The 27,576-nt window shown below is 45.4% G+C and overlaps 1 protein-coding gene across 1 annotated transcript; it reads left to right on the top strand.

The window, feature by feature from the left end:
- The first annotated feature begins 3,893 nt into the window (after positions 1 to 3,893).
- On the top strand, positions 3,894 to 16,339 carry TF (transferrin). The gene is made up of 17 exons (XM_080623916.1): positions 3,894 to 4,021; positions 5,798 to 5,961; positions 6,178 to 6,286; positions 7,061 to 7,252; positions 7,452 to 7,587; positions 8,030 to 8,085; positions 8,977 to 9,146; positions 9,271 to 9,457; positions 10,528 to 10,682; positions 11,388 to 11,481; positions 11,611 to 11,646; positions 11,866 to 12,024; positions 13,050 to 13,194; positions 14,116 to 14,180; positions 14,566 to 14,750; positions 15,570 to 15,756; positions 16,178 to 16,339. The coding sequence occupies exons 1-17, from the start codon at positions 3,979 to 3,981 to the stop codon at positions 16,213 to 16,215; spliced, it is 2,121 nt and encodes a 706-aa protein (XP_080480042.1). The 5' UTR covers positions 3,894 to 3,978; the 3' UTR covers positions 16,216 to 16,339.
- Positions 16,340 to 27,576: the final 11,237 nt, after the last annotated feature.

Below are 27,576 nucleotides of genomic sequence, written 5' to 3'. Positions count from 1 at the left end.
AATTAAGCAATACTTAGGAGCAAACATTGGTTCAAATAAGATCAGCTCCCACTCTCCAGTGGCCAGTTCAGCTCATTTCAGGTAGAAAACAGCATATTGCAACACAGTCAAAACCTGACACCAAGTATTTCTCCTAACTAGCAAGGAAACTGGTTTATGGCATTCCTTGAAAAAATAAACTAACCTCAATGACTCTGGAGTTCGAGCACAGCCTCAAAATTGACCCGTAGGTGCGATCAGGGGCTGAAAGCCTGTTTCTGGAAGGACTGGAACAGCTCTCCAGGTATCTCTCAGGCCCTGGGAGCCATGGGGAATGCAGAGCTGGTCCCAGTTCCTCCATCAGCCATGAATGTGGTTGCAGAGCTGGACTCCCATGGTGCATCTTACAGCTGCTGCAAGCCCCGTGCCAACCCAGCTCCAGAGGACAATGACCCCCTCTTCCAGGAGAGAGCCGGCACTGGGCTGGGAATTCCCTTAGACCCTTACACTTACCAGGTAAGCCAACCCTGCAGAAGCCCCCTGACTTCTCCCTATCCCTCTCAGGTACCTGAACATTGAATCACGGAATGGTTTGGGTTGGAGAGGACCTTTAAAACTCATCTAATTCCAACCCCCTGCCTGGAAGGCAGGGGCACCTCCCACTAGACCAGGTTCGCTCCAAGCCCCGTTCAACCTGGCCTTGAACACTGCCAGGGATGGGGCAGCCACAGCTTCTCTGGGTAACCTGTGCCAGAGCCTCAGCACCCTCACAGGGAAGAACTTCTTCCTTATATCCAGTCTAAACCTACCCTCTTTCATTTTAAAACTGTTGCCCCTTGTCCTGTCACTACAAGCCTTGGTAAAAGGTCTCTCTCCATCTTTTCTGTTAAGCCCCTTTTATATACTGGAAGGCCACAGAATGGTTTCCCTGGAGCCTTCTCTTCTCCTGGCTGAATGACCCCAGCTCTCTCAGCCTCTCTCCATAGCAGAGGGGTTGAGCCCTCTGACCATCTTTGTGGTTTTCCTCTGGACTGGCTGTAGCAGGTCCATGCCTTTCTTCTCCTGGAGGCCCCAGAGCTGGACACAGGACTGCAGGTGGGGTCTCACCAGGGCAGAGAAGAGGGGCAGGATCACCTCATCACCTCCTGTGACCTGCTGGAAGTGCTGCTTTGGATGCAGCCCAGGATACTCTTGGCTGTCTGGACCACACAATTGCACAGTGCCAGCTTATGTCCTATTTGTCATCCACCAGTATCCCCAGATCCTTCTCTGCTGGGCTGCTCTCCATCCATTCGCCACCCAGCAGCATCCTTTCCCATCTCTTGAGATGGGCACGACTGACAGTTCAGTGCTAATCTCAGCCCTATGTGCCACCCTGGGCTATTGACGAAGGAGCAGGGAAGATGATCTAGGAAAATGGGTTCCCATCAGGCTGCTCTTCTTGCCTTCACCTGCTGCAATGTGACCTGTAGGGCCAGGACAGGACAAGAACTTGATCTCAGCTCTTGTGGCTGCCCATGCTTATGTCCTCGTGGGCAGGCTCCAGCCTTCTCCAGGCCACAGACTTAGAAATTTATGTTTCTAGAGGGAAACAAGTCAACTTTATAGACAAGCCCAAAGTCCCAGGGGATGTATATTGTCCTCTGCCCTCAGCTTATCCCTCCTCAAGGTTCAATTGATTCTTTTTTCCTTTTCTTCCATTTTCAGTGCTTTTTATCCTTAATATCTCAAGGTGAGCTGGGTCTCATCACACATCTGCCAGCCTGGTGACACCTGGGAACATCAGCATTATCTCCAAAGGCCTCCACTGCTGGATAGGAGCACCTCTACAGAAGTAACTGCTCCAAAGAGTCAGGTGAGATGCTTGTGTCAGTGTGGTGCCTTGACTTTAAGCTTTCTCTCTCCTCAGTTAATGTTTTCCCCACATGCAGACACAGCCAGAGCTTGGGTCCAGCCTCCTTTCAGCTGCATTGGCTCCAGGATGAGCTCTGCATGGGGAACAGCCAGCACCATGATAAAGCCAAGCCCTATCCCAGACGGCTTGTTGTGCCATCTCTAACTTTATCCCAGCCCAATTACAACAAATGTCCTTTCCTTAGGACACAACCAAAACTCCACTCCAGCCTTGTCTCAACCACAAACCACAGTGTGCACATAAAGGGTTGCAGTAATAAGGGAGATGTAGAAACAAGCAGTATTATTTTACCTTCAATTTTACTTAGGATGGGGCTGAGCCCTGTTGTTTCCTGCGGGTTTGGATGTGTTTATCACCATCACCAATGACCCATGGTTGGCCAGAGGGTGTGCTAATTTGTATTTCTTCATCATCTGTGTCATTTTTAGCAGCATCCTCTTTCTGAAAACAGAACAGTCAGGATCCAAAGTGTTGCAATACAACAAACTTATGATCTGTAATAATAGTTCAGCTTGTTTCGTGAAGATGTGCTATAGAAGTCTTGATGCTTTCTGGATAACAAGGGCAAAGCCTGAAAGGCACTGGTGTAGTTCTGTCCTTTCTGGTAAAGCTGCTCCAGCTTGCATGAGCCAGAGCATTGATGTTTTACTTTGAAAGATAACAAGAATGTCCATCATTAGTAAGAATTGGCCCTTGCTGTTCAATCTCAGCTTAGCCAGATACATGCATTTGATCATGGAAGGAGCTCTCTTTTTGCACAAAACCATGCACCCAGGTACTGAGGCGTGGTTCTAGCTAGAACTTGTAGAAGCATGTGTGTGTATTTAGTGAGAGAGAGGACCTGCTGTGTGAATAGAAGTGCATTTTCTAACGCAACGCAGGCTGCTTCCAGCCAACCTTAGCCAAGAGCCTGTTATGGGCCAGCCCATGGATCTGCTGCATGGAGGGTGTGGGCTGTGGGAGAGGATGGACCTGTGCAGGAGATCCAGAAGATCACAAAAGGAGGATGGTGCTCTTGAAAGCCAACCTGGGAGGTGGACTTCACTGCTGGGCTTCCTACAGCACCCCTGTAGCTTGTGTTGGGTGGGCATGGTGGGTGGACCAGCCCCCAGTGCTGTCTAGGGATGCTGTTAGAACTTGTGGGTTAACTGATGTGGTACAGGGACTCTTATTTAGTGTGCGTGTGCCAAAGTCAACCAGAAGCTGGTCTTGTAGCCTGCAGCAAAGGTCAGGACAGCCTTTTCGAGACAGATTTGAGCCTGGGACAGCATCACAAAGGCAGACCTTTGTAAACCAAGCCATGCCCCACTGGTCCTGGCTGCGGAGAGATAAATCACGAATGGTACAATCAGGTGGAGAGGTTTTGCAGAGAAAAGGAGAGGAAAGTGACTGCGAATCTCAGCATTTCTTACTAGGTTCATCTTGAGAACTTAACAAAGGTGCAGTGTGATGTTTCCTGGTGGCTGCAGGGCATCTATCGAACTCACTGCTCACTGCCATTGACCCTCCTTGCCTGTGCAATGAGCTTGCCAGATCATGTGGAAGGATCATTTACTGCCTTTCAACCCCATTGCCAATGCACTCAGTGTGCTGCAAGGCAAAGGGCGACAGGCACAACAGCAGCAGTTACTGGCAAGCATGAAAAACCCAGGGCTGGATCCAGCAGGGACTTTGAGAGACCCCGCTGTGCAAGGCAGGGGGTGGCCAGCACAAAAAGAGCCTCTCCTACAGCGTTTCAGCCTGCAGGGGAATTCAGATGTCACAACTTGGGAATTTTCCATCTGAAGCCCCTTGGAAAATGAAAAGCACCTTACCCTGCTCTGACTCCCGCCTGCAGAAGGGTTCAGTGCCAAATTGAAAGGCTTCCTAAAAATGGGTTGATCCAGGGAGGGGGGCGATTTAGAAGCTATTGAGAAACAAGGAAGAACAAACAGTGTTAGGTCATTGCTTCTGCAAACACAGCCAGGGCTGTTCTTCTATAAAAGGGGGAGAAAGCAGCTCCAGAGCCATCACAGACTTGGAGGGGACAGTCTGTGACCAAGGATACTGCATCTCCTCCGCGGCACCTGACTCCCTGCCCAAGTATGAAACTCATACTCTCCACTGTGCTGTCCTTTGGGATAGTGGGTAAGTGCCTGCTGAAAGCAGTTTTGGGGGAAAGGAAGAGTCAAAACCTCCCACGACCCTAGGCATCTCCCCTAGATGAGGCTGTTTTAGAGCTGCAGCACGTGCCAGACCCAGGCAGCGGTTAAGTATAAGCCAGGATGTAAAGCGATCCTTGCTTCGGCAGCTGTGGATCTCTGTCAACAAGGACGGTATTTTGGGCATTAATGACAGCCAGCTTTTTCCTTCGGCCAGCCCATAGAGGTCTGCAGCTCTCCACAGCAAGCTGCTGAGCACCCAGCTGGCAAGGAGAAGGGATGCTTGGCATCTATGACCAGGGAGGAGACTGCTCTGGAGAGGCTCCACACCTCTGCTGTCGTGGGGCAAACAGAAAAGTCATCCTTCAGCCACTGCTGTGTCGGGAGAGGAGTAGGGAGAGGAGCTCTGTCAGCCAGCGAGTGGGAGAAACCAGAGGGAGACCTGCCTGCCAAGCCTGCATGTGTGTTGGGCTAAACCTTAAGGCAGTGATAATAAAATAGAGCTTATACAACAGACTCCGCACGCTCCCCCCTCTGCTCCTGTGCTGCTCTGTCCCGCTGCTGTGGCTGCACTTTGCTCTGGCTCCCCTGTATCTCATGCCTAAATTGTGCTGCTGCAAAGCAGGCTCTGCTTGAAGACATTCTTTCTCTTTATGCTTACAGCTTTGGCAGGCAATGAGCAGGTAGACACGGGAAGATTGCTGCCATCTACACCTGACCTGGGGACCACTGCCTAGAAAGAGGGGTTCTCTTCTTGCTGTAGGCATCCCCCAAAAAGTGTGGTGGTGATAAATGTCTTCTGGTGGGAAGTGCTCCCTGTGCTGCTGGCATCAGGAAGTCTTCGAGCACCTTTGCTGAGTACTAGCATGCAGTGTCTTATTAATAGTGAAGAATCCCTCCTCCTCCCCTGCATAGAAGGAGCCAGGAGGTTGCCCAAAAGCTCTGTGGCACAGGTTAATATGGAGCTGTTTGAATGAAATGTGCCATCAAGGATTTGGAGAGAGTGAGCTGTGCAGACACCTCTTGGTGTGCACAATCCTGCCAGAAAGGGACAGAGTTAGGGTGAAGTGTGCAGCACAGGCTGGCCACATACTTTAACTGCAACTGAAGGGGGTGTGAGACCTCCACCTGAGGTCTTTGCTATGCTTTGGTCTCCTAGAGCAGCCAGTCAGCTGCATTTACTGACTGGGGGGTTCTTAGAAGAGAGGACTGTGGCGGTGGTATGGCATCTCTGTTACTAAGTGTAGTGGAGGAGGTCAGATATAGACAGTTAAATAGATCATCTAGCTGCCAAGGTCACTTAGTAATGTGCTGAGTTGTGATGTACTAAGTTGATGACGTACTGAATACAGTCTGGCCAGGTCAGAGTTGCTCTCTCTTTGGGGTTATTTCTAAAGACACTGCTTCAGTGCACAACTTTTCTTCCTCTGTTTTTGCAAAGTCTTGACTTTGATTGCTATTGAAGTGTGTGGATTTGTCCTCCTACTCCTGTGGATGTTGCTGTAAGCCCAAGCTGCTTGAATCATTATTCTGTGCAGGACATCCATTACATAGAGACAGGAATGCTTCTCCCAGGTGTCCTTGAAGGTGCACACATCAGGCAAGAAAAAATTACCTAAGAGATGTGCAAGGGAGATCCTGAGTCCGGCCACCACTCAGCCATGATTGCAGGGAACCAGAGATCTTGTGTTCACAGAGATGCTGTTTCTCTCCAGTTGTTGTCTTTCTACCTCTCTGAGACTACTTCTGGTTCTTTCCACAGCCCTGTGTTTTGCTGCTTCCCCCAAGGCCAGCATCAGATGGTGCACAATATCCTCAGCAGAAGAGAACAAATGCAATAGCCTAAGGGACCACATGCAACAAGAGAACACTGCATTGAGTTGCCTGCAGAAAGCAACATACCTTGACTGCATAAAAGCCATTTCGGTGAGTGGGCAGCATCTGTGCTGGGCACTGTGAAGATGTTTCAGCAGCCTGTTACACCTGGAGAAGGTTGGAGTTTCCTTTGGATCGTTGGTTATTACTCGTGATCCCCCTGCAGAGAAGGACTCATCCACAAGGATCCAAGGGAGACTCTGGGCTTTTCCCTCCTTTTTTTGTCCCTGCTCTTTGTTTATTGACTGAAATGTTCTTCTTGTTTAGAATAATGAAGCAGATGCCATCAGCTTGGACGGCGGTCAAGTTTTTGAGGCAGGCCTTGCCCCCTACAAGCTGAAGCCCATTGTCGCTGAGGTCTACGCACAAAGTGGAGGTACATTTTCATGCAGTATTTTTAAGCCAAGTGGTGGTAACAAACCGATAGTTCAAGGGCCATCCTCTCCATGCAGAGCTCCCATGTTTGTGTTGAGTGCCCAAAATATTGGCCCTGGCTCCCAGATCCCAGAGGGAAAAGGGTGGTGGGTGCCCCATTATTGATGTTGGCTGCAATGGAAGTTACTGAAGCCAATTTTGACCTCTGCCCTGGAGCTCAGCCTGTTTCAACATGATATTCAGGATCAAAGCAATGTGGAAGAGTCATTTCCAACATGGTAGCTAAGAAATTACTGATACTAAATCAAAAGATGTGGTCTCTACTGCCCCTAAGACTCAGTAATTTTATTCATATGTAGCATGTGATGGACTATGTGTAATTTTGAAGACTAAATGTGGGATTTTGGTCTTGCAAGGCTTACAGGTATGCTTCAGTGGGCAACAGCACTGGAGAAAAGACTTGTCAAAGAAGATTTGCTAAAAAGACTTGCTGAAGCATCTTTACAAAACTACTGGCATGTCTAATGTCTGCCCAGTGGCAAAGCATTTTGTGTGTGATTGATAGTATTTCCAGGTTGCTTATCATTGCAAGTTGTGAGGTTCAGTGTTGGTTTGATATTGGCAGAGTAGTTCACCCCTAAGAAAATGGGAAGACTATGTTGCTGATTATTTGGAAGTACAGCACTTTATTCTCTGAAACTGGGTGTTTGGCAGGATTTGAAATGTTCCTGAATCCCACTATCTCCTTGCTTTCCTGTTTTTACCTACACTGCAGGCTCCACAACCAGCTACTATGCTGTGGCAGTCGTGAAGAAAGGAACAGGCTTCACAATAAACGACTTGCAGGGCAAGACCTCATGCCACACAGGCTTGGGCAGGTCTGCTGGCTGGAACATCCCTGTTGGGACACTCCTCCGAAGGGGAGACATCAAGTGGGAAGGCAAAGACTCAGGCTCCATCGAGCAAGGTGAGGTGGGAATCAGTGGGAGAGATGGGCTGGAGTTAAGCTGGTGGTACAGTGAAAGCGATGTTGCCTGATCTTCTATAGAGGTCCAGAGATGGCTCACGGAGGAATAGAGTCATTGGCATTCTTTGTGCGTCCCCTCCCTTCCAGGTCCTTGTACAAGTGGATCTTAGAGTAACCATTGTTTCTTTCTCATCCATAGCGGTGGCCAATTTTTTCTCTGCCAGCTGCGTGCCTGGTGCCACCACTGAACAAAAACTGTGCCGTCAGTGCAAGGGGGACTCCAAAACCAAATGCTCCCGCACAGCGCCTTATTCTGGATATTCTGGAGCTTTTCAGTGAGTGAAAGTTATTTTTCCTTTGGGGAAATATTCTCGCCCTGTTTTTGTTATTCATACCAGCTTTTGTTATACTAGGGAGGGCTGTGTTGTAATCAGGGGTCCTGAGGAAACTGAATTTATAGCACAACTGGGAGTGCTGGTAATTAAAGATCCAATTAGTAATAACTGTCAAGCAGCTAGTGGGAGATGACAGAGGCAGCTGCCTCACATGGTTTTGCACAGACTTAAGAATAAACAGCATTAGCATTGTGCTAAGTCTAACTGAGCTTCTTGAGCATTACTACTTTGCCATTACATTTTCTTCCCTGCCAGCATAGGATTTTGGGAGGAAAACCACTGCTCTGTGTTTGCAGTTTGTGCTGCAGTTATTTGCAGAAACAGTAGATACGGAGTTACAATGTCTGGTTTTTAACATCTCTTCTGTTATTCCCCCCTGCAGCTGTTTGAAAGATGGAAAAGGAGATGTGGCTTTTGTGAAACACACAACTGTTCAAGGTAGGCCTGCAAGATCACTTGTTTCTCTCCTTTCTAGTCAACCTCTTGCTGCTACTCTATCCTGCAATTAGTCTACACAGTGCAGGCTTTCATTCTTCTCCACATTTGCCATAAACCTCTTCTCCTTACATTGTTAGAAACCCGTTTTGCACACTGTGGACTGACTCTTCCTTGTTAGTGAGAAATATGATGATGGTGGGGTCCACTTTTTCTTCTTGGGGTTTCTTCTTTGAAGAAGGAAAATCTGCTTGATTTAAGTTCAATGATACTATCATTGGTAACACATCTCAAGGCCAGCTGTACTGTTATCACAGCAAACACAGGATGAGAGGGTGTATGCAATTACACTCACCCATAACTCCAGGAGGGAATTTGGAGGGCATTCAGCCCACAGCAAGAGTTCACTAACTTCCTGGAGATGGAAGATGGCCTGGCATGCCCAGGACCTGCAGTGAGCTCAGTGAACCACCAAGATGGTCATGGGGCAGGCACACTTGTCCTGTGAGGAGATGCTCAGTGTGGTGGGCTTGACCAGCCTGGGGAAGAGATGGTTTTGGGGGGACGTCAGAGCAGCCTGCCTGTCCTTATAAGCCTGTACTTACAAGGAGGCTAGCAAGAAGATGGAGCCAAGATCTTTATGGAGGTGGACAATGGAAAGATGAGAGACAATAATAAATGGAAACAAGGGAGGTTTGGACCAGATAGAAGGGGAGATGTTTTCCCCTTGAGGACAATCAAATAGTGGGACGGGTTACCCAGGACAGCTACGCATTCGCCGTTCTTGAAGGTTTTCAAGATCTATCTAAAGCAACCTGGTAGCATTACAAAGCTGCCCGGGCTGGCTTTTCTGTTTTCATGGTGATACAACTCACAATTCCTCTCTTCCTCAAGAAAATGCCCCAGATGAGAAGGATGAGTATGAGCTTCTGTGTCTGGATGGCAGCCGTCAGCCTGTGGACAACTACAAAGCCTGTCACTGGGCCAAGGTTCCTGCTCATGCTGTTGTGGCTCGAGATGATAGCAAGGTTGATGACATCTGGAACTTCCTCTCAAAAGCTCAGGTATTGTCAAGCTGTCCTTTCCTTCCCCTAGAATCCCTGCTTCTGTCCTCTGACTTTGCTTGCTCTCTCCAGCTTTCCAAGAACTTTGGTACAGTCATTTGCAGATTATTTTCCCTCAATACAGGAAAGATTTGGTGTGGGCACAAGCAGCTCCTTCCACCTCTTTGGGCCACCTGGCAAGAAGGACCCAGCCCTCAAAGACTTGCTTTTCAAAGACTCTGCTGTCCAGCTGAAGCGTATCCCAGCACTGATGGATTCCCAACTCTACCTGGGCTTTGAGTACTACACTGCCATCCAGAGCATTCAGAAAGGTAGGCAGGATGTGAAACACTAATGTTGTGTCAGTGCGAGCTGTGCTGAAGAGATGGCATCAACAAATACACCTAGGCAAAAGGAACACAATTATTTCAAAGACAGACAGTATCCTCTGCAGATTTCCTGTGAAAGGTATTATCATTAAAATCACACCATCTTCACAAACTTCACTTACATTAACAAAAGGAATTTGTTGATTCCAAAATCAAAGTAACGTCATGATCGCACCAACAAAAGTGGAGAATTTACACACACTCCACCCCTTGTCCCTTCAGTATGATTACAAAAATTGCCCGTGGCTATTCAGCTGGTGATAGAGATTTGGCATAGTCAAAACTGCTGCTTAGAAAAGCTGTTTCTGAGATGGAAGGGGAAGGAACATCCCAGGACGCCAGGTCCAGTATTGGCCACTTGAGGGAAACAGTGCGCTTTATTTCCATCTAGACTCATCAAGCTTTTATTGATGTCCTACCTGTATTTCTGGAAGTCAAACATCCCACAAATGACCTTCAAAACCCACTTAAAATGTAGAGTTGCTCAGAGATCTCTGTGCCAGGCTCAGCCACTGTGGCTTTTATGGAAGAGTGTGCATGGGCTTTGTAGCATCAAAACAGATTATTCAGATGCCACTCGCGTAAACATAACTAGGTTGTACTTTTCCAGCTCAGTCTGGTCTTAGTCTTGTGGTTGTCTGGGCTGTGAGGTCTGGAGAAATGTGAAATATCTCATAGGTGGCAATACCAAGTACTATTAATGCATGGTGGTTTAGTGATTGTGATGCTTCAGCTGACACGAATCTACATGAACGGTTTGTGTTATGCGGAAGTTCTCCTTTCTGACCTGTATATTGGCTTTTGAGCACCCTTCAGCTCAAGAATCATCCCTTCTATTCACACCAGCCCAGGGCTTATTAAGCAAGAACCTTTTGCAGTGAGCAGCAGCAGCAGGTTGGTGTGTACAGGTGGTTTCATGGCTGAGTAAAAGAAACAGAAAGTAGCCTGCTTGTAGCCTTATTGTTCACCAGGGCTCTAAGCTTATCCTTGGTTTTCCTCCACTGGTTTTACAGATCAGCTGAACCCCAACCGCAGAGAAAACAAGACACGGTGGTGTGCAGTAGGCAAGAATGAGAAGAGCAAGTGTGACCTCTGGAGTGTGGTGAGCAACGGGGATGTGGAGTGCATCGTGGCAGACAACACCAGGGACTGCATCATTAAGATCATGGTACGGCTTTTTTCTTCTCCCTGTGAACCTTCCAGATGGAGAGCAGCATTGTTTCCTTCAGCCTGGGAATCGATGGGGTGGAGACAGGGCTAGATTTTAAAATAGTGGGAGCTTTGTGAGAAAAACCAGTGGGTAGAAACCACCCTCATCACAGGGAATGGGGCTGACTAGTTTTTCACCAATTAACGTTCTTAAAAAGAAAATAAAACTATTGAACGTGTTCTTTCTTGAGGTTTCCTAAATAAAAATCAGTTTTCTGCTGTGAAGCAACTTTTTATCAGGAAAAGGAAGGTGAAATATAAATACTGAAAAATACAGAGAAAAACAGTTGCCTGTTTAGAAGAGGAGTGATTCCATAGCACAGATGAGGACGCTGGTGGCAGCTCAGGGCATTGGGTTGGTACTGTGAAAACAGTATAAAAGGTGAACTTGAAAAGACAGGTGAGATGAGGAGATCTGTTTGACAAGGAAGCGTGCTAGGAGAGGTAAGCCTGTGAAGCAAGCTGCTGCTGCAGGTGGTTACAAGCACAAGTGAGCATCAAAACTCGCTCTACATCAGTGAGACCTTGCCTGTCCATAAGCTAACGGGTGGCCTCTACTTCACCATAGCCCCAAGCCCTTCTCCTTTACGTCAAGTGCTGCTTTTACAATCTGATTTCTGGGGACATACAGGGTTGTTTGACTGCTGTGCCATTTTCATTGCAGAAAGGTGAAGCAGATGCTATCAGCTTAGATGGAGGTTTTGTCTACACTGCTGGTGTGTGTGGCTTGGTGCCAGTGATGGGAGAAGTCTATGAGGGTAAGCACAGCCCGGGCTGCCCCTCTGGGTTGTGGCGGTGGGGAATGGGCTGGTGCAAAAGCACTGCTTTTGTTCTGTTTTTTGGTTTGCCGTATCTTTTATCTACTATCTTCTTTTTCCTTCCATCAGATGACAGTCAGTGCTACAAAGCAGAAGGAGAACCAGGTAATTACTGCCAACAGAGGGACAGAAAACAGTCCTGGTAGGTATAAGTAGAAAAGTATATATGCAGTCATGAGTAGAGAATAAATGTCCAGTCTCCACACAAAGAGCCACTGTGTACATGTAGGTCCCGTCTCCTAAGCGGAGCCAATGTTTTCCTAAGGGAGCATAGTGGGATCCTCAGCTCAGTCCTTAATTCTCCTTTATTTTATCTTCTGAAAGCGTCCTACTTTGCTGTGGCTGTTGTGAAGAAATCTGATGGTGATATCACATGGAACAATCTGCAGGGTAAGAAGTCATGCCACACTGCTGTCGGGAGAACTGCTGGCTGGAACATCCCCATGGGCTTGATTCACAACAGGACAGGGAGCTGCAATTTCGGTGAGTTGAGTTTTGCTCCATTCGTTCAAGCTGGGGATCTGCTTGCAAAAAGGTTTTCACATCCTTCAGCTGAACTTCAAAGTTTCTTATGCCTCGAAGATACCCACCTGGAGGTGGGAAATGGAGAAGACTTTGTTATTTAAGGTTTCACTGAGCAAAGGTTTAGGCTGTTGGCAACTGCTTCAGAGTAAGATTTCACATCTCTCCCCTTCCCTTTGCAGGAGCCCAAAAGGTACTCCCAAAAAGGGAATAGGGCTGCCCCAGGTAGGGAGGTCCCGGTCCTTTTGGAGGGTGTGGACTGGGGGTGAAGAATGGGTTTATCAAGCTCAGAAGGGAGGGCAAGGGCTGAGAATAGGGGACAGAGACTTATCTTTGTTCGAAAAACATAAAGCAACTGCTCTGACTGCCTGAGAATAAGGGAGTAAATGCATTTACTCTGGGACTTCACAAATTGTTCACAAGATCAACCTCTACATCCATCTTTCAATCAGTGAGATTCACAGGGAGTCCAACAAAAATAATATGGAAATACTATCCACCAAGGCAAATCAATGATACCGTTATTAAAAGGAAATATCTAACTGCAAGAAGATCGTAGTGTTCGTGAGTTTCAGACTCAGCCTCTCCGTCCTCCTGCCTGGCTTTTCTACTCTCCCTTCTTCCCCCAGAGATCTGGCAAATGCTGCAAAATGAACCTCTGACAACCTATAAAGGCTGTTGGAGGCTTGGGCTGGCTCTGGGTGACCTGAGAATGGTTTGCAGCAAAAACATTCTTCTCTTGCCAGATAGTGGCTGTTGCACTTGAGCTGTAGGCCCTATTTCATTGTCAATAATAATGACACAAGTTTCATAGTGAAAACTGGATGCATGCGATTTGCTGCCCACTGAGTTGTGCTCCTTCTCACAGCCTGTTTGCAGCTCCCAATGACCAATAATACAAATTCAGCACAAGAACATATTATTAAAAGAAAATCCAGCTTTTCAGTGCAAGGAAAAGTCAATATTTTACCTATTTCTGCTTTCAGATGAATACTTTAGCGAGGGCTGTGCTCCTGGGTCTCCTCCTAACTCCCGCCTCTGCCGGCTCTGCAAGGGCTCAGGAGGGGTTCCACCGGAGAAGTGCGTCGCCAGCACCCATGAGAAATACTATGGATATACTGGAGCTTTCCGGTAGGTGGTGGAAACATTCAGGCTGCTCCCAAGTACTGTAGGGCTAATGACAGAAGTTATGGGTAGATCACATACAGAGTACAGCCTTACACTGAAGATAATCTGCTGACCTCCTTTTTTCCTCCATTACACTGCTGAAGGCGCATATGTCTGTAATATTGTACATATGCTACATGGTTTTTTTTTCCTTAGGCAGCTTCATGCAAACTTATATAAAATGTTCCCATTTTATAAAACCAAGATCCTGGTATCTCCATGCAAACCTGGAGAAACACAAGCGTTTTGGCCAGACCTCTTACAACGGCAGCAGTGCTTCACTTGTAACGCAAATAAGGAGTGTAAAAGATGTGGACACACAAACAGTGCTGCCCATAGACCCTCTCTGTTTACAACACTGTTTGGCTTAGTTAAAATGAGCCATCTTCTAAAAAGTGCAGAGACCAGAGGTCAGCCCCAGCACCATCTCTTACATAGCTGCTCAGTATCAGGTCAAGTCTAAGTAATACATGTGGGACATGAATTTAAAAAGAGAATTAATCTTGTTTCATTTACATCTAACAGCAAAGAGACCCTGCTTCAGGATTTGCAGTCCTTTGGGGACAAGTTAGTGTTTTTACAAAGCAATTAAAGCATTCAGGCAGCATTGCAGAAAGCAAAGCAAATTCTGAACCTGGCCATACTGCTTCTGTCTGACAATAAAATAAATTGGCTACTTTTCATGTGAGAAGGACGCATGTTTTTCTCCAGAATGTGTTCAAAGACTCTGTTTTCCATAACCTGAAAATATCCATGGCATGGCTCCTTAGAGACCTGTCTTCGGAGATTAATCTTACAAAATAAGACATAAGCCAGAATAAAATCTGTCAGGAAAGGGCCAGGATTCAAGCACCCACATCACTTGCTTTTCTTTGTACTTCCCAGGTGTCTGGTCGAGGAAGGGAATGTGGCCTTCATTAAGCATTCAATTGTCGAGGAAAACACTGATGGTACGTGCTTATTCTGTTGAACGGGTCTTGGCAGGGCTGCCTTCCCCTGCTTGCATTCTTTTTGTTCCCAGTGCAGAACACAGTAGGAGGCTTTACCTGCTTGTCTTGTCAACCTCACCCTTCCCGCAGGAGAGGCAGAATTCAAGTGTTATCAGGAGCTGTCTGCCTGTGATGGCTTTTCCCAGGCATTTTTGCAGGGACACTTTCCTGCTAGCTATCATTTAATCTATGTTATTCAGGTGGTCCTGAATAATAACCACAGGTTCCTGCCTTGATACCTTTGAGCAGTGCTCCAGCAGGAACAAATGCCTTGTTTAGGTGTTGTGAGGCTGATGTTCTTCTGCTACACGAGATCTTTGACTCTCCAAACCAATTCTCTTTAAAGGCAAAAATAAAGAAGACTGGGCCAAAAATCTGAAGTTGGACCAATTTGAGTTGCTGTGCACTGACGGGCGACGGGCAAATATCATGGATTACAGGGACTGCCACCTGGCCAGGGTTCCTACCCATGGTGTGGTCACGCGTCCTGAGAAAGCTAAGAAAGTCCGTGAGCTGCTGGAGAGACAAGAGGTCAGTAGCACTGGCAGTGCTGGAAACGTTCTGGGGTTGTTTTTATGCAGCATATTTGTGGTTTTAGAGGAACGATGCTCTGAGGTTCCCCGAGTCAGTGCAAGGTGAAGATTTTAACTTACTGATACAAGGTGACAGCCTTGTCCCTCAGCCTCCCCCTTCCTTCATCCCTTCCAAACCACTCTGTCTCCTCTGCCACCTCAGTAAATATGCATTTAGGTAACAGCCGCATCGTGGTGGTTGCTGTGCCATGCTGTGCTTGTGAGACATGAGGTTATCTCCTCCTTCTCAGGATATGCTCTTGCAGGTGTGTTTCAGAAACTCATCTGAGGTCTCTAAACCAGCTGGGTCAGGCAGAGCCCTGAAGAAGACAGAAGCCTTCCTGCACACACAGAGCCTTACAGCTACTGCCGTAAATGTAACCAGGATGAACCAGCTCTGATTTTACACTAAAACCCTTAGTATTTCCCGCACCCATCAGGGTCTGCTCAGAGGCACTTGAGAAGTCAGCTCCTTTTTCTTCCGACTTATGGCTAAGGCACAGAACTCACCAGCAGCATCTGCTGATGAGTTCTGAATGTAGTGACCTGTTAAAATGGAAAAAAATAGTTTTGACAGTTGTGCCACAACTCTGCCTACCACTGAGATCCGCCATCTAACCACACGGACACAGTATTCAATCCTAAACCTCTGGAGCTTGGCTGGGGACTCCCCAGAATGATGGTGGAGAACTAGGACTAAGAGCTAGGCTTGTATGAGCTGGATCTTGCCAGCTTTCTATGCTTTATGTACACTTACCTCTTTGTGCCTTTATTTCAGAAACTGTTTGGAACAAAAGGAATTGAGAAAGAAAGGTTCAGTATGTTTCAGTCTCAAACCAAGGACCTTCTGTTTAAAGACTTGACCAAGTGTCTGGTCAAACTCCGTGATGGCACAACGTACAAGGAATTCCTCGGAGATCAGTACTACGCTTCAGTTTCTAGCCTCAATACCTGCAATCCATCAGGTACCTGTAACAGCCTTAGGAAGAACTGCAATTCTTAGCCTCGCAGGCATGAACAGTTTATTCTGCAGCTGTCCATTTAATTATTTTACAGCAAAATTAGGATAACTCATGAAATTGCCAGTATAGTTTATTCAAAGTTTCTTGAATGATTTGGAAACAGTCTTAGGGTCTGCTGCTCTGGCATCAACAGGGATCAAATGTTTTTACTCACCTTTAGAAAACAGACATTTTGAGAGATGACAGAAAGAACCCACCCTGTCCCATCAGTGTGTGTTCAGTATGATCTGTGGTTAATACACATGGGGCGGTTGTGGCACACTGGATGTGGCAACAATGATGTTGGCATGGGTGGGTGTGGGCTGTTGGGATGAGGGTGTTTAAAGGCAGGATCTGAACTTCTCCCTGTCCTTTCGCTTTTCAGATCTCCTCCAGGTGTGCACCTTCCTTGAGGACAAGTAGTGAGATGGGAAGGACCCTTGCTGGAGGGGGAGGAAACTTCAAGCAATGACTCCTCTTGTGCCCTCAGCACCAAACACTGACCTGCAGAGGGCTCTTTACCTTCTCTGCTTTCTCTGCCCCTCCTCATCACTCTAAAAGTGGCTGTTGGAGATTTTACCCTTCTCTGCTGCCATCACAGCAAAAAATAAACTCTGAAATCTAACCGAGTTTCCTGAGATTCTTCAATACTTAAGCCCATTCCTTCCCCAGTACCTCTTGCCGTAGGACAGTACCAGAGGCTATTGCCACTCAAGGCTATTGCTGCCCACTAGAGAAATTTGTTTCAATGTTTGCCAAAGCAAAACGGATTAAATATGCCCTAAAGCCTAGTCAACAGCTGTTTTGTACTCTCTGTGCTTTTGCTTCACCCAGGTTATTCCATTATCTCCCCAGCAGATGACAGTTGTCCCATGTAGTTGGGACACTGGAAGAGGGAGAATATTTATGTCAGGGAAGCTGAAGGGGGAAAAAGTTAAACCAAAGACAGCGGTTGTAAGATGGAAGGTGTGAACAGAAATCGCTGTCTTGTATCTCAGTCATTTGCATCAGGCAGTGACTGATGCTTACTCTTAAAACACATTCTAAGTACATGGACTGGGAGACTCCAGGCTTTCTGGACTCCAGACTTGCTTTCTGTAAGAGAATCTAGGACTTGACTTACTTAGAAACATGTGTTTTGGTATTCCGTCTGATGTGCTGCTGGCCTGAAAACAAACATGTAGCTGGGCAGCCTGACTCTGATCCACAGTGAAATAAAAAGGCAAGACAAAAAGGCCTGATGAGGCTCTCTGCTTCAGAGGAACAGATCCTGGGGTAATCCAGCTGGTCCCAACCAGTTTATGAAGGCAGGCATGGAAGAGCTGCTGGCTTTTATTAGGAATTAGTATGTTGATGGGCCCACAGTGATGGCTTGTGGAAGCATATGGTACATGCTGTGAGAAGCCCACTAGCCTGACTGAGATTGCCTTGGAAGACAGAAATGTAGATGGGGAGTGATGAAATTTAATTCCTCACATTTATGTAGGATGAAGTATACTGGACAAACGGATTTCTTTAACTAGCACAAAATCCAGTGCCTCTGAGAGCCTGCTTCTGCAGCTAACTGGCTGCAGTTAGAAAACCTGCCCCAAGAAAAGCTGCACCATCTGCAGACTGTATCAGATGTTAACCTCTTGCCCCATGAGTAGAAGGCATGGAAAAAAGGAACCTCACCAGAGGATCATAGAGTCTCTGTCCTACCCATGGGAGCCAGCTAATGGGAGCCAGATTCTGGCTGCACTGCTGAGGGAGAGGGCAAGGGCTGGAGCGAGGGAGAACTACAAGCTGCAGGTCTGCTGCATTATTTTTTGCAATGAGGGTGGTGAAACACTGGCACAGGCTGCCCACAGAGGTGGTGGAGACATTCAGTGCCAGGCTGGATGTGGTTCTGAGCAACCCTGATCTAGTTGAAGACCTCCCTGCTCATTGCAGGGGAGGTTGGACTCAATGAGCTGTGAAGGTCCCTTCCAACCTTCTGCGATTCTGAACCCCAGGGAGTGCAGGCATTCCCTACAGCTGCTGAGGGTCTCTTCAGCTCTTTGTAAACCCCCCCACCAAAGCTGCAATCATCCTTCCCTCTTATGGGAAGAGCTTCTCGCCCTCACACTCTTCGGTGTGTCTGGTGAGATTGAGCCCTTGCTGAAGCTCGTCTTCAGTACCTTGAGCTAAAGCGCTTTGCTGACATGAGGTTACATTCACCTGGGGGAACACATTTTAATGCAGCCGGGGAGAGGAAACTGGGTTATCTGAGATACTAAGGTCTGTTTGGCATGTGGTTCACATTGAACGTTTGCTACCACACGTACCGCGTGTGAACACCACCCAGCTCTGGGGAAACCGGCTTTTATTTCAGCCTGCTTGAACTGGTCATTTATCAGAGAAGCAAGTGTCACATCTTGAAAGCAAAGCTCCTCTAGTGCAACTGATGGACCCCTGAGCTTAGCAGGAGCCCTGAGGCTGCTCTGCCATTTACCTATAAGTAAAATGACACCTGAACCACAGCTGGATGTAGAGCTTTCATGTGCATAGCCCCAGATTTACCTACCTTTCCAAGCCTGTCAGGCATGCAGCACTAGTGCAGGTTTCTAGTTCAGTAAAGGGTATTATCTGCTAAATATTTTACAGTGACAAGACTTTAAATGTATCATAGCTGATGGAGATGCTTATAGACCATATACACACAGTCTGTTCCAGACTCACTTTCCTGGCAGCCTGGGGTACCATCCACAGGGACAGAGATGTGTATTTAACCCCCTGATTTCAAGAAAATACCATAACAGAAAGGACCACGCAGGCAAAAAGCACGTTCCCAGAGACCCATATATACTGATGCCTCTGTCGCACCCTGGTGATCACGGAGACTCTAGGAAGCCCAGCCTTGCAGATGATGCATGCTGCCCAGCACACAGTGTGCTGATGAACCCAGACACATAGGGACAAGGTCGTTGGATCCTGCAGTGAAGCAAGGCAAAGTGGCAAGGGAGGAAGAGGAAAGGCTGCTGGGGATGCAAATGGAAAACTCTTGTAATTGCTACTTAGTGCACACCCAGCAAGCACTTTGAGAATCTGCCTTTGCATTCCCCGCACACAACAGCATCCCCTCCTGTTCAGTGGCCGCTGACAGAGCTTATCTACTCTGTTGATGGCGTTAGTGTCGCTGCATAGCTAATATTGATGGGTGGCTATAACAGATCACTGCTCAGCTGTTCACCTTGGGAAAAGGATTCCCTTTGCGCAGCTGCCTCTTGCAGTTTAGTGACTGCTGCAAAGTTTTAAAGCTCCATGACAGAAAAGTCTATATACTTTTAAAGAGAAGATTCCTGCTTTTAATAAAATTAAATAGTTGTCATGAAAAAAATCAGGATGTTATTATTGCAGGGCCACATTTCTCTTGTCTTCTCTAATATTCTTTTAGTCTCTTATTGCCTCTTCTCTTATATTCTCTTATACTGTCTTGTAGTCTCTTACATTCTATTTTTATATTCTCTTATAATCTCTTCCCTTCTCTTAAGATCTCTCCCCTTCTCTTATATTCTCTTCTCATGTATTCTCTTCTTATATATTCTCTCAGTCTTAGATTCTCTTCCCTTCTTATATTTTCTCATAGTCCCTTCCCTTCTCTTAGAATCTCCTCCCTTCTCTTATATGCTTTCCTTCCCTTTTCCTATATTCTCTAATTTTCTCTTCCCTTATATTCTCTTATAATCTTATTGTCTCTTCACTTCTCTCATATTCTTTTCCCCTCTTTTCTCTTACATTTTGTTCTCTTCTGTTATAATCTCCTATGTTCTCTTATATTCTCTTAATCTCTTCCCTTTTCTTCTCTTACATTCCCTTCCTTTTTTTTTCTCTCATATTCTCCCCTCTTCTCTCCTCTTACATTCTCTCTTCTCTTACATTCTCTTCCCCTATATTCTCTTAAAGTCTCTTCTCTTAGAATCTCTGCCCTTCTCTTACATTCTCTTCTCCTCTCTTATGTTCTCTTACAGTCTCTGCCCTTTTCTTCTTTTATATTCCCTCTCTTCTCTTACATTCTCTTTTCCTCTTTTACATTCTCTTCTATTTGCTTCTATTCTCTAAAAGTCTCTTCTCTTAGTCTCTTCCCTTTTCTTCTTTTATATTTCCTTCCCTTTTCTTCTCTTACATTGTCTCCTCTTCCACTGGCTCCTCTTTTCTTATACATTCTCTCTTCTCATTTTTATATTCTCCTGTATTCTCTGTTAGAGGCTCCTCTCTTCAAGTCTCTTCTCTTCTCTTATATTGCCTTCTCTTCTCTTAAAGTCTCTTCTCATAGAGTCTCTTCTCTTCTTTCATATTCCCTTCCCTTCTCTTATCTTACGTTCTCTTTTCTTCTCTTGCATTATCTTCTCTTACATTATCTTATCTTTTCTTACATTCTCTTCTCTATTCTTATAATCTCTTAGATTCTGTTACATTCTCTTCTCTTAGATTCTTTTCTCTTGTATCATCTCACATTTTTTTCTTAGATTCTCTTCTCTTATAGACTCTTAGAGTCCCTTTCCCGTTCTTAATATTCTCTTCTATTATGTTCTCTGATATTGTCTTGTCTTACATTCTCTTACATTCTCTTCCCTTATAATCTCTCTTGTATTCTCTTACATTCTCTTATGACAGAATATAAGTGAATACCAGAGAATGCAAGAGAATCTAAAAGAATCTAAGAGAATACAAGGGAAGACAGTCTAAGATATTCTAAGAGATTTTAAGAGGAGAGAATGTAAAATAGTAACAGAGCATCAATTAGAATTTAAGAGAAACTAAGAGAATCTAAGAGAAGAGAATGTAAGAGAATAAAAGAGAAGAGATTCTAAGAGATTCTGAGAGATTCTGGGAGATTGTGAGAGAAGAGAATGTAAGATAATAGAAGAGATTTTAAGATACTGAGAGATTCTTAGAGATTCTAAGAGATTCTAACATCTTATAAGATATTCTAACAGATTCTAAGAGAAGAGAATGTAAAATAATACAAGAGAAGAGATTCTGAGAGGTTCTCAGAGATTCTCACAGATTCTTAGAGATTCTAACAGACTCTAAGACATTCTGAGAGATCCTAAGAGTCTGAAAAATTCCTAGAGATACTGAGAGAAGAAAATGGGAGAGAAGAAAATGTAAGCTAATACACGAGACGAGAGTCTAAGAGATTCTAAGAGAAGAGATTCTGAGAGATTCTAAGAGATTCTAAGTGAAGAGAATGTAAGATAATACAAGAGAAGAGATTTCAACAGATTCTGAGAGATTCTGAGAGATTCTAAGTTAAGAGAATGTAAGATAATACAGAAGAGATTTTGAGAGATTCTAAGAGATTCTGTGGGATTCTAAGAGATTTTGAGAAATTCTGAGAGATTCTAAGATATTTTAAGATAAAAGAATGTAAGATAATACAAGAGAAGGGATTCTGAGAGATTCTAAGAAATTTTCAGAGATTGAGAGGTTCTAAGAGATTCGAAGATAAGAGAATGTAAGATAATACAAGAGATTCTTAGAGATTCTAACATATGCTAAGGACAGAGAACGCAAGATAATACAAAAGAAGAGATTCTGAGAGATTCTAGGAGATTCTAAGAGAATCAAAGAGAAGAGAATGAAATACAAGAGATTCTGAGAGATTCTGAGATTGGGAGATTATGAGAGATTCTATCGGATTCTAAGAGATTGGGAGATTATGAGAGATTCTATCAGATTCTAAGAGAAGAGAATGTAAGAGAATAAAAGAGAAGAGATTCTAAGTGATTCTTACAGAGTCTAAGAGAATCTAAGAGATTCTAAGAGAAGAGAATGTAAGGTAATACAAGAGAAGAGATTCCAAGAGAATCTAACAGAATACAAAAGAAGAGATTCTGAGAGATTCAGATTCCAAGAGAAAAGAGTGTAAGTTAACAAAAGAGAAGCAAATCGATGAGAATCTAAGAGAAGAGAATATAAGATAATATAAGAGAAGAGATTCCAAGATAATCTAACAGAATCTAAGGATGAGAATCTAAGAGAAGGAAATATGAGAGAATCTAATGGAAGATAATAGAAAATAAGAGAATCTAAGAGAACAGACTATAAGAGAATATAAGGGAAGAGAATCTAGGAGAATCTAAAGGAAAAGAATCTAAGAGAATCTAAGAGAAGAGAAAAAATATAAGGGAAGAGACTGTAAGAAACGAGACACTAAGAGACCAGAGGAGAGGAAAGTGAATATAATTAATGTTGCCCAGGCCACCCTGTGTGAATCCAGCCTTGCTGCAGAGATGAACCAATGCTTCAGAGATGCTGTTCATACCCACACTTGGTACTTGAGCTTTTGCAAACAACAACCACAATGAATTTTAATATCCTGATATTTAAAATTAATCATTAACCCCCTTTAGTGATCACAAGACTTCCCCTTACAGTGATGGAGCCCTCTATATTTATAAAGGCAAGTGAAGAACTGAATTTAGATTTAAACTCAAATCATGTGGTCCACCCTTGTGAGGACAGAGATGAGTGTGAGAGGATGCTGTGAGAACTTCGGGGGCACATTCGAGCCACAGAGCTCTCTCTCCCTTGCACAGCACAACAGCCTTGCTATTACCCATTTGGCACCTTCCAAGCCCTCTCAGAGATGAGAACAATTATAATAGCAGAGGGGAAAGATACCAGCACAGCAGATGGAAACAGGTTTTTTTCTTCTCTCCCCTCTTGCCTCCCTATATGCTTTGGGAGAGATCTGTGTTAATATTGGAAACCACAGCTTCCACAAAGCAGTCAGGAACAGTGAGGCCTGGTCCCTCTGCCCATGCAATGAAGGTCCCTGCAGGTGCTGTGTGGTCCCTGTCCAATGGGACACAGCCCAAGATCACCTTCATCTGGTTACAGACAGCTTTAAGTGCTTTTGGTCAAATTTCCACAGTATCATTCTTGCTAATACACTTACAGTGGGAGATGGTTTTAATGGCTTTGGGATAACAGAGGGGAGATTTACATTAGATGTTAGGCAGAAGATTTTACTATGAGGGTGGGGAGGCCCTGGCACAGGGTGCCCAGAGAAGCTGTGCTTGTCCCATCCCTGGCAGTGTTCAAGGCCAGGTTGGATGGGGCTTGGAGCACCCTGCTCTAGTGGAAGGTGTCCCTGTCTGTGGCAGGGGGCTGGGACTGGATGAGCTGTAAGGTCCCTTCCAACCCAAACGAGTCTGGGATTCTGTGATTTTCCACAGCCTTCATTTATTGGGGAAAAAAAAACCAACCAAAAAAAAGAGATAATTCGCAGAGGCAAATCTTCACCCAACTCTTAGAGCTGAGCAGAACCAAGGGCACAGCCCAAGGGTCCAAAGTTTTATTTGGACCTGCCAGAAGGGATTGTTAGTGTCCTCTCTGTATGAACAGGCAAACTTGGGATAATGCTGGTGTAAACCCACCTCATTAAGGCATATGACCATACCCTGCTCTTAGGGTTGAAGCTGTGTGGTTTTGAATGCAATTCGATGCATAGGCATTCGTGGGACTCAGGAACACAAGATGTTCTGCACATCATGAGTGGTTCTAACATTTGTCATCTGGTTCCCTTCTCCTGTAGCACAGCCAAGTAAGGTGGAAGTCTCTACAGCACTCCAGGTCAGCCCAAACTGTGCCTCAGTAACTGAGGGACTGAAAGGTGAAACAGCACAGTGGGAAAGCTGGGGAAAAGGAAATACTTGGCTAGAAAAATATTTCACTTAAGTGGACTTTTTTCAAGCTTCAATAATAAAAAAGTATTAATGCCACTGAAGACTTCTTTGCATTGCCATGTACCCTGAGAAGAAAGAGCTCCATCTCTTAGCTGTGTAATCCATAGACATTTGCCTTTGAATCTCTACTTGGACAAGAAGATCTGCAGAAGGATGGAAGTCTGGTTGCAGTTAATTAGCGGTTGGAGGCAGAAGCCATTTCTTACATGTTTTATTCCTCCCTGTGCACGAGGTGTTCCACTAGCCATAAAATCACACTTAGTCCTAGGCAAGAAACCAGGTCCCAAGAATGCTGTGGTCATGGAAGAAATGTGCTATAGCTACTGTGAGTTCCCACAGCTCTCCATGCACCACCTGCAGACACGCTCGCTTCCTTCCTGGAAATCCTGAGGAAGGTTTCCCAGCCTCAGGAATAAGTGCATTTGTGCTCCTGACACTAACACTAGTGTCCTGGTTTCAGCAGTAGCAGTCATTTTTTCTCCTTCTTAGTAGCTGCTGCAGCACTGTGTTTTTGACTTTCGGCCTGGGAGCAGCACTGATAACACCAATGTTTTTAGTTACCGCTCAAATGTTTAGTCTGACCACGGACTTTCTGAGCCTCATGCTCTGCCAGGGGAGAGGGGAAGCCGGGAGGAAGCAGAGACAGGACACCTGACCCAAACTGACCAAAGAGGTATTCCATACCACAGCACATCATGCCCGGGAGGTAACTGAGAGTTACTCGGAAGGGCTACTTCACTGCTGGGTGGGGGCGAGGTATCGGTATCGGTCAGTGGGTGGTATTGTATTCTCTTCCCTCGTTATTTCCTTTGTTATTATTATTATTGGTGGTAGCAGTAGTGATTTGTGTTATGCCTTAGTTATTAAACTGTTCTTATCTCAACCTGTGGGAGTTACGTTCTTTTCAATTCTCCTTCCCATCCCTCCGGGAGCGGGGGAAAGAAAATGGGGGGAGTGAGAGAGAGAGACTGTGTGGCTGATTTATGGCTGACTGGGTTTAAACCATGACAACTAGCTATCTGAAATCAGTTCCTGTTTCTGTTCCCCACTGCTGGCTCAGCTTTGCTTGGGCTGCAGCAGGAGACAGAAGAGCTTCCCAGTTTCAAACCAAAGGCAGATTTGGGATACAAAGTTATGCAGATATAGACATCTCAGAGGGGCTCAGTAACCACCCTCTTGCACATAGGGAAGACCTGGACCCTAACAAACCCAACCAGCACGGACCTTGCTTAATTAGCATTGCACAAGGGCACTAGAAAAGGTTTGTCTTGGACTCAGATGAAGGAATTTGGGGTTTTGTCACCTGGACAATGACAGTCCTAAGCCTCGGCATATCCTAATTTACTAGATCTAGATCAGGTAAGAGCACACCAGGAAACCCGTGAGGCAGAAGTCTGTATATGACAAACCAGCATCGTTGCTGCTTTTTTGCCTCAAGCCATTTTAAGCCCTGTCTCCAGCTTTGCTCTTCCCCATCTTTCCCTGCACGGTGCTGCAGTGAGACCTGCTGGGTTCAGGACTGTTACGCTGGTGTAACGAACCTGATTTGTGGAATAAAAGCACCAGATCTGACAGGAGAAAGCTGTGTTCCTCTCATGGATGAGTATTAAACCGAAATGGAATACAAAGTGGGCAACTTGCTTTTCTCACTCTTGTTTCCATGACAGGGCACTGAATGCATAAGGAGTTTAAGGGAGCCTAAGCTCCAAATCAAAGATTAAATGAAAACATTTCTGTTATGAATACAGATAACCTGTTCTTGGGTTTTATGATTGCAGTGAGAAACTTCTAAGCATAATTCTAAGAGTCATTTTAGGAGGGATACAAAAAACTTCCTTAAAATCCAACTTGATCTTGCAACATTTCTGGATGGCAGCATCAGACATCTATTTTCCTTGATAAACATCAGTATTTCCTCTCCTTTCTAAACTCTATTTTATTACTAGGAGAGACCACAAGCTCCTGTTAAACCAGCCACTCTATCACTGCCCACTGTTTCAGAGATTCAAGGAAATTCTCATTAAGCTCCAGCAACAGCTTCCAAGGCAAACTTCTTACTGTAAGCACCCTCCTGACTTACTGAGTGAAGCTTTCTGCTGGGTTTCCACTTCTTTTTGTTCAGCCATTGCCAAGCAAGCCTATGCTTGCAGAGGGAGGGTATTCTTGTGCCACGAGCTCTCATGGACTCTGAAACTCCTATCCCCACTTATCAGACTCCCCTAGCAACCTACTCCGTGCACAGGATACACCCAAGGTCAATTTAAGCACCTTTAAAGCAACACCCAGGTGTATTGTGTGTGCCCAGAGATGTCCTGTTCTGAGTTTTGAACATCAACCAAGGTCAGACAGCAGTCTCCTTGCTTAACAGTGAAGCCATTCGCTGGCAGGATCAGGCTGAAAACTGCAAGCTTTTATTGTTTTAGGAAAGGATAAAATTAAATACATGGTGCTGTAGGTTTACCCAAGAAGGGTGAGTTGTGCTGGTAGAACATGCACCGTCAGAAGCACCCCTCCAGCTTTATGTCAGTGCTCAATCCAGTGACAAAAAGCAGCTGTTTCTCCCCATTTAGCTGTGTGTCACACTGCATCAGGATCTTCAGAAAGAGATGCGGAGACCAAGCATTAGAGCAGCTGCCTGTGACCAGAGCTCAGCTAAAGTTCTTAAATGGCAAATACATCCAGAGTCACAGAATCACAGAATCCTGAGGGTTGGAAGGGACCTCAAAAGATCATCTAGTCCAACCCCCCTGCAAGAGCAGGGTAACCTAGAGTACATCACACAGGAACTTGTCCAGCCGGGCCTTGAATATCTCCAACGTAGGAGACTCCACAACTGCCCTGGGAAACCTGTTCCAGTGCTCTGTCCTCCTTTCATGTTCAGTCTCAGACTAGGCTGATTTTGACCTGGTAAACCTCTGTCTTTTCTGACCTTACCTGAAGGAAGTTGAAAGGGTTGGTGGGCTGCCTTGTGGAAAATCAATAGAAATCAATAATAAAAAAAAGGAGGTTTGGCTCTCCTCAAGGTGCACCACTCGCAAGCCATCACCCACCACCCACACTGGGTGTCTTCTGATATGGGGATTGTGGAGGAAGGTGTAAAGAAACTGGGATTTAGTGTGGGAATAAATGACCCTGGTAGCTGGCTGCCAATGCATTTCCGTGCCTCTTCATGGGAGCCTAAAATTCAAGCGCACATGATGCAAAGTGCAGCTCCTCTTTCATCTCCATCCCTGCACACACATGCAAACCTAGTTAAATCAAGAGAGGCAGTTTTAAAATCACAGGCTAATCTTAACATATTCATAGGCTGGGAGGATCACTCTGAAACAACCCAGACTGCAGAGGAGTTGTCCTTTCTACAGATGCTTTCTTAATTAATATAAAAGATAAATCTATTTACTAAGATTGGGTTGGGGCAATCTCAAGCACTAACACAGGCTGCGCAGAGAATGGATGGAGAGCAGCCCTTAGGAGAGCAGCAGGGGGCTGGAACTAGATGAGCTTTAAGGTCCCTTCCAACACAACCCAGTTTGTGATTCTATGATACTGTGATTCAATGACTTGCAGTCCATGCCAGACTTTTTCACAGCACTTTATTTTTGCCCAAAGTTTCCTTACAGAAGTTGTTTTATTGTCTTCTCACAGAACAAGAGAGAAGGCAGCATCAAATGTTCTTGTGCTACCCACACTGTTTATATGTAATTTTACTTTAAAATGCATTACTAGTTTTATGCACTTTGTCAGAAGGCTACATGGCATCACAGAGATAAGTGTGAACCCCCTGTCTCTTGCATAAAGTGTAAGTTATCAGTGGTGATAAAAGGAATACATTGGCAGCAGCGTTGAGACTGACAATGAAATTTGTTACTGAGATGATAGAGTCTGAGAGCTTCTCCAGGACTTTTCAGAGGACTTTCCGATTATTAAGTGGAACAGAGCATGTCTTGAGATGCTTAACCCATGCTGCATGACAGATTAGTAAAACATGTCAGGAAACTAAATTGGAATGGTCTCAGGCACTCTCATTGGCCCTTTTGCCATCAAGAGAGCTGAACTGGAAGCATGGATA

This window comes from Psittacula echo, assembly GCF_963264785.1.
Source record: "Psittacula echo genome assembly, chromosome: 7".
Classification (NCBI taxonomy): Eukaryota; Metazoa; Chordata; class Aves; order Psittaciformes; family Psittacidae; genus Psittacula; species Psittacula echo.
This window is presented reverse-complemented; position numbering and strand designations above follow the sequence as displayed.

Excerpts from the sequence above, each read along its gene's own strand:
- TF (XM_080623916.1), top strand. The coding sequence starts at position 3,979 with ATGAAACTCATACTCTCCACTGTGCTGTCCTTTGGGATAGTGG. Across the intron at positions 10,683-11,387 it reads ACTGCATCATTAAGATCATG|AAAGGTGAAGCAGATGCTAT; the intron begins GTACGGCTTTTT and ends TTTTCATTGCAG. Across the intron at positions 15,757-16,177 it reads CAATACCTGCAATCCATCAG|ATCTCCTCCAGGTGTGCACC; the intron begins GTACCTGTAACA and ends TTCGCTTTTCAG.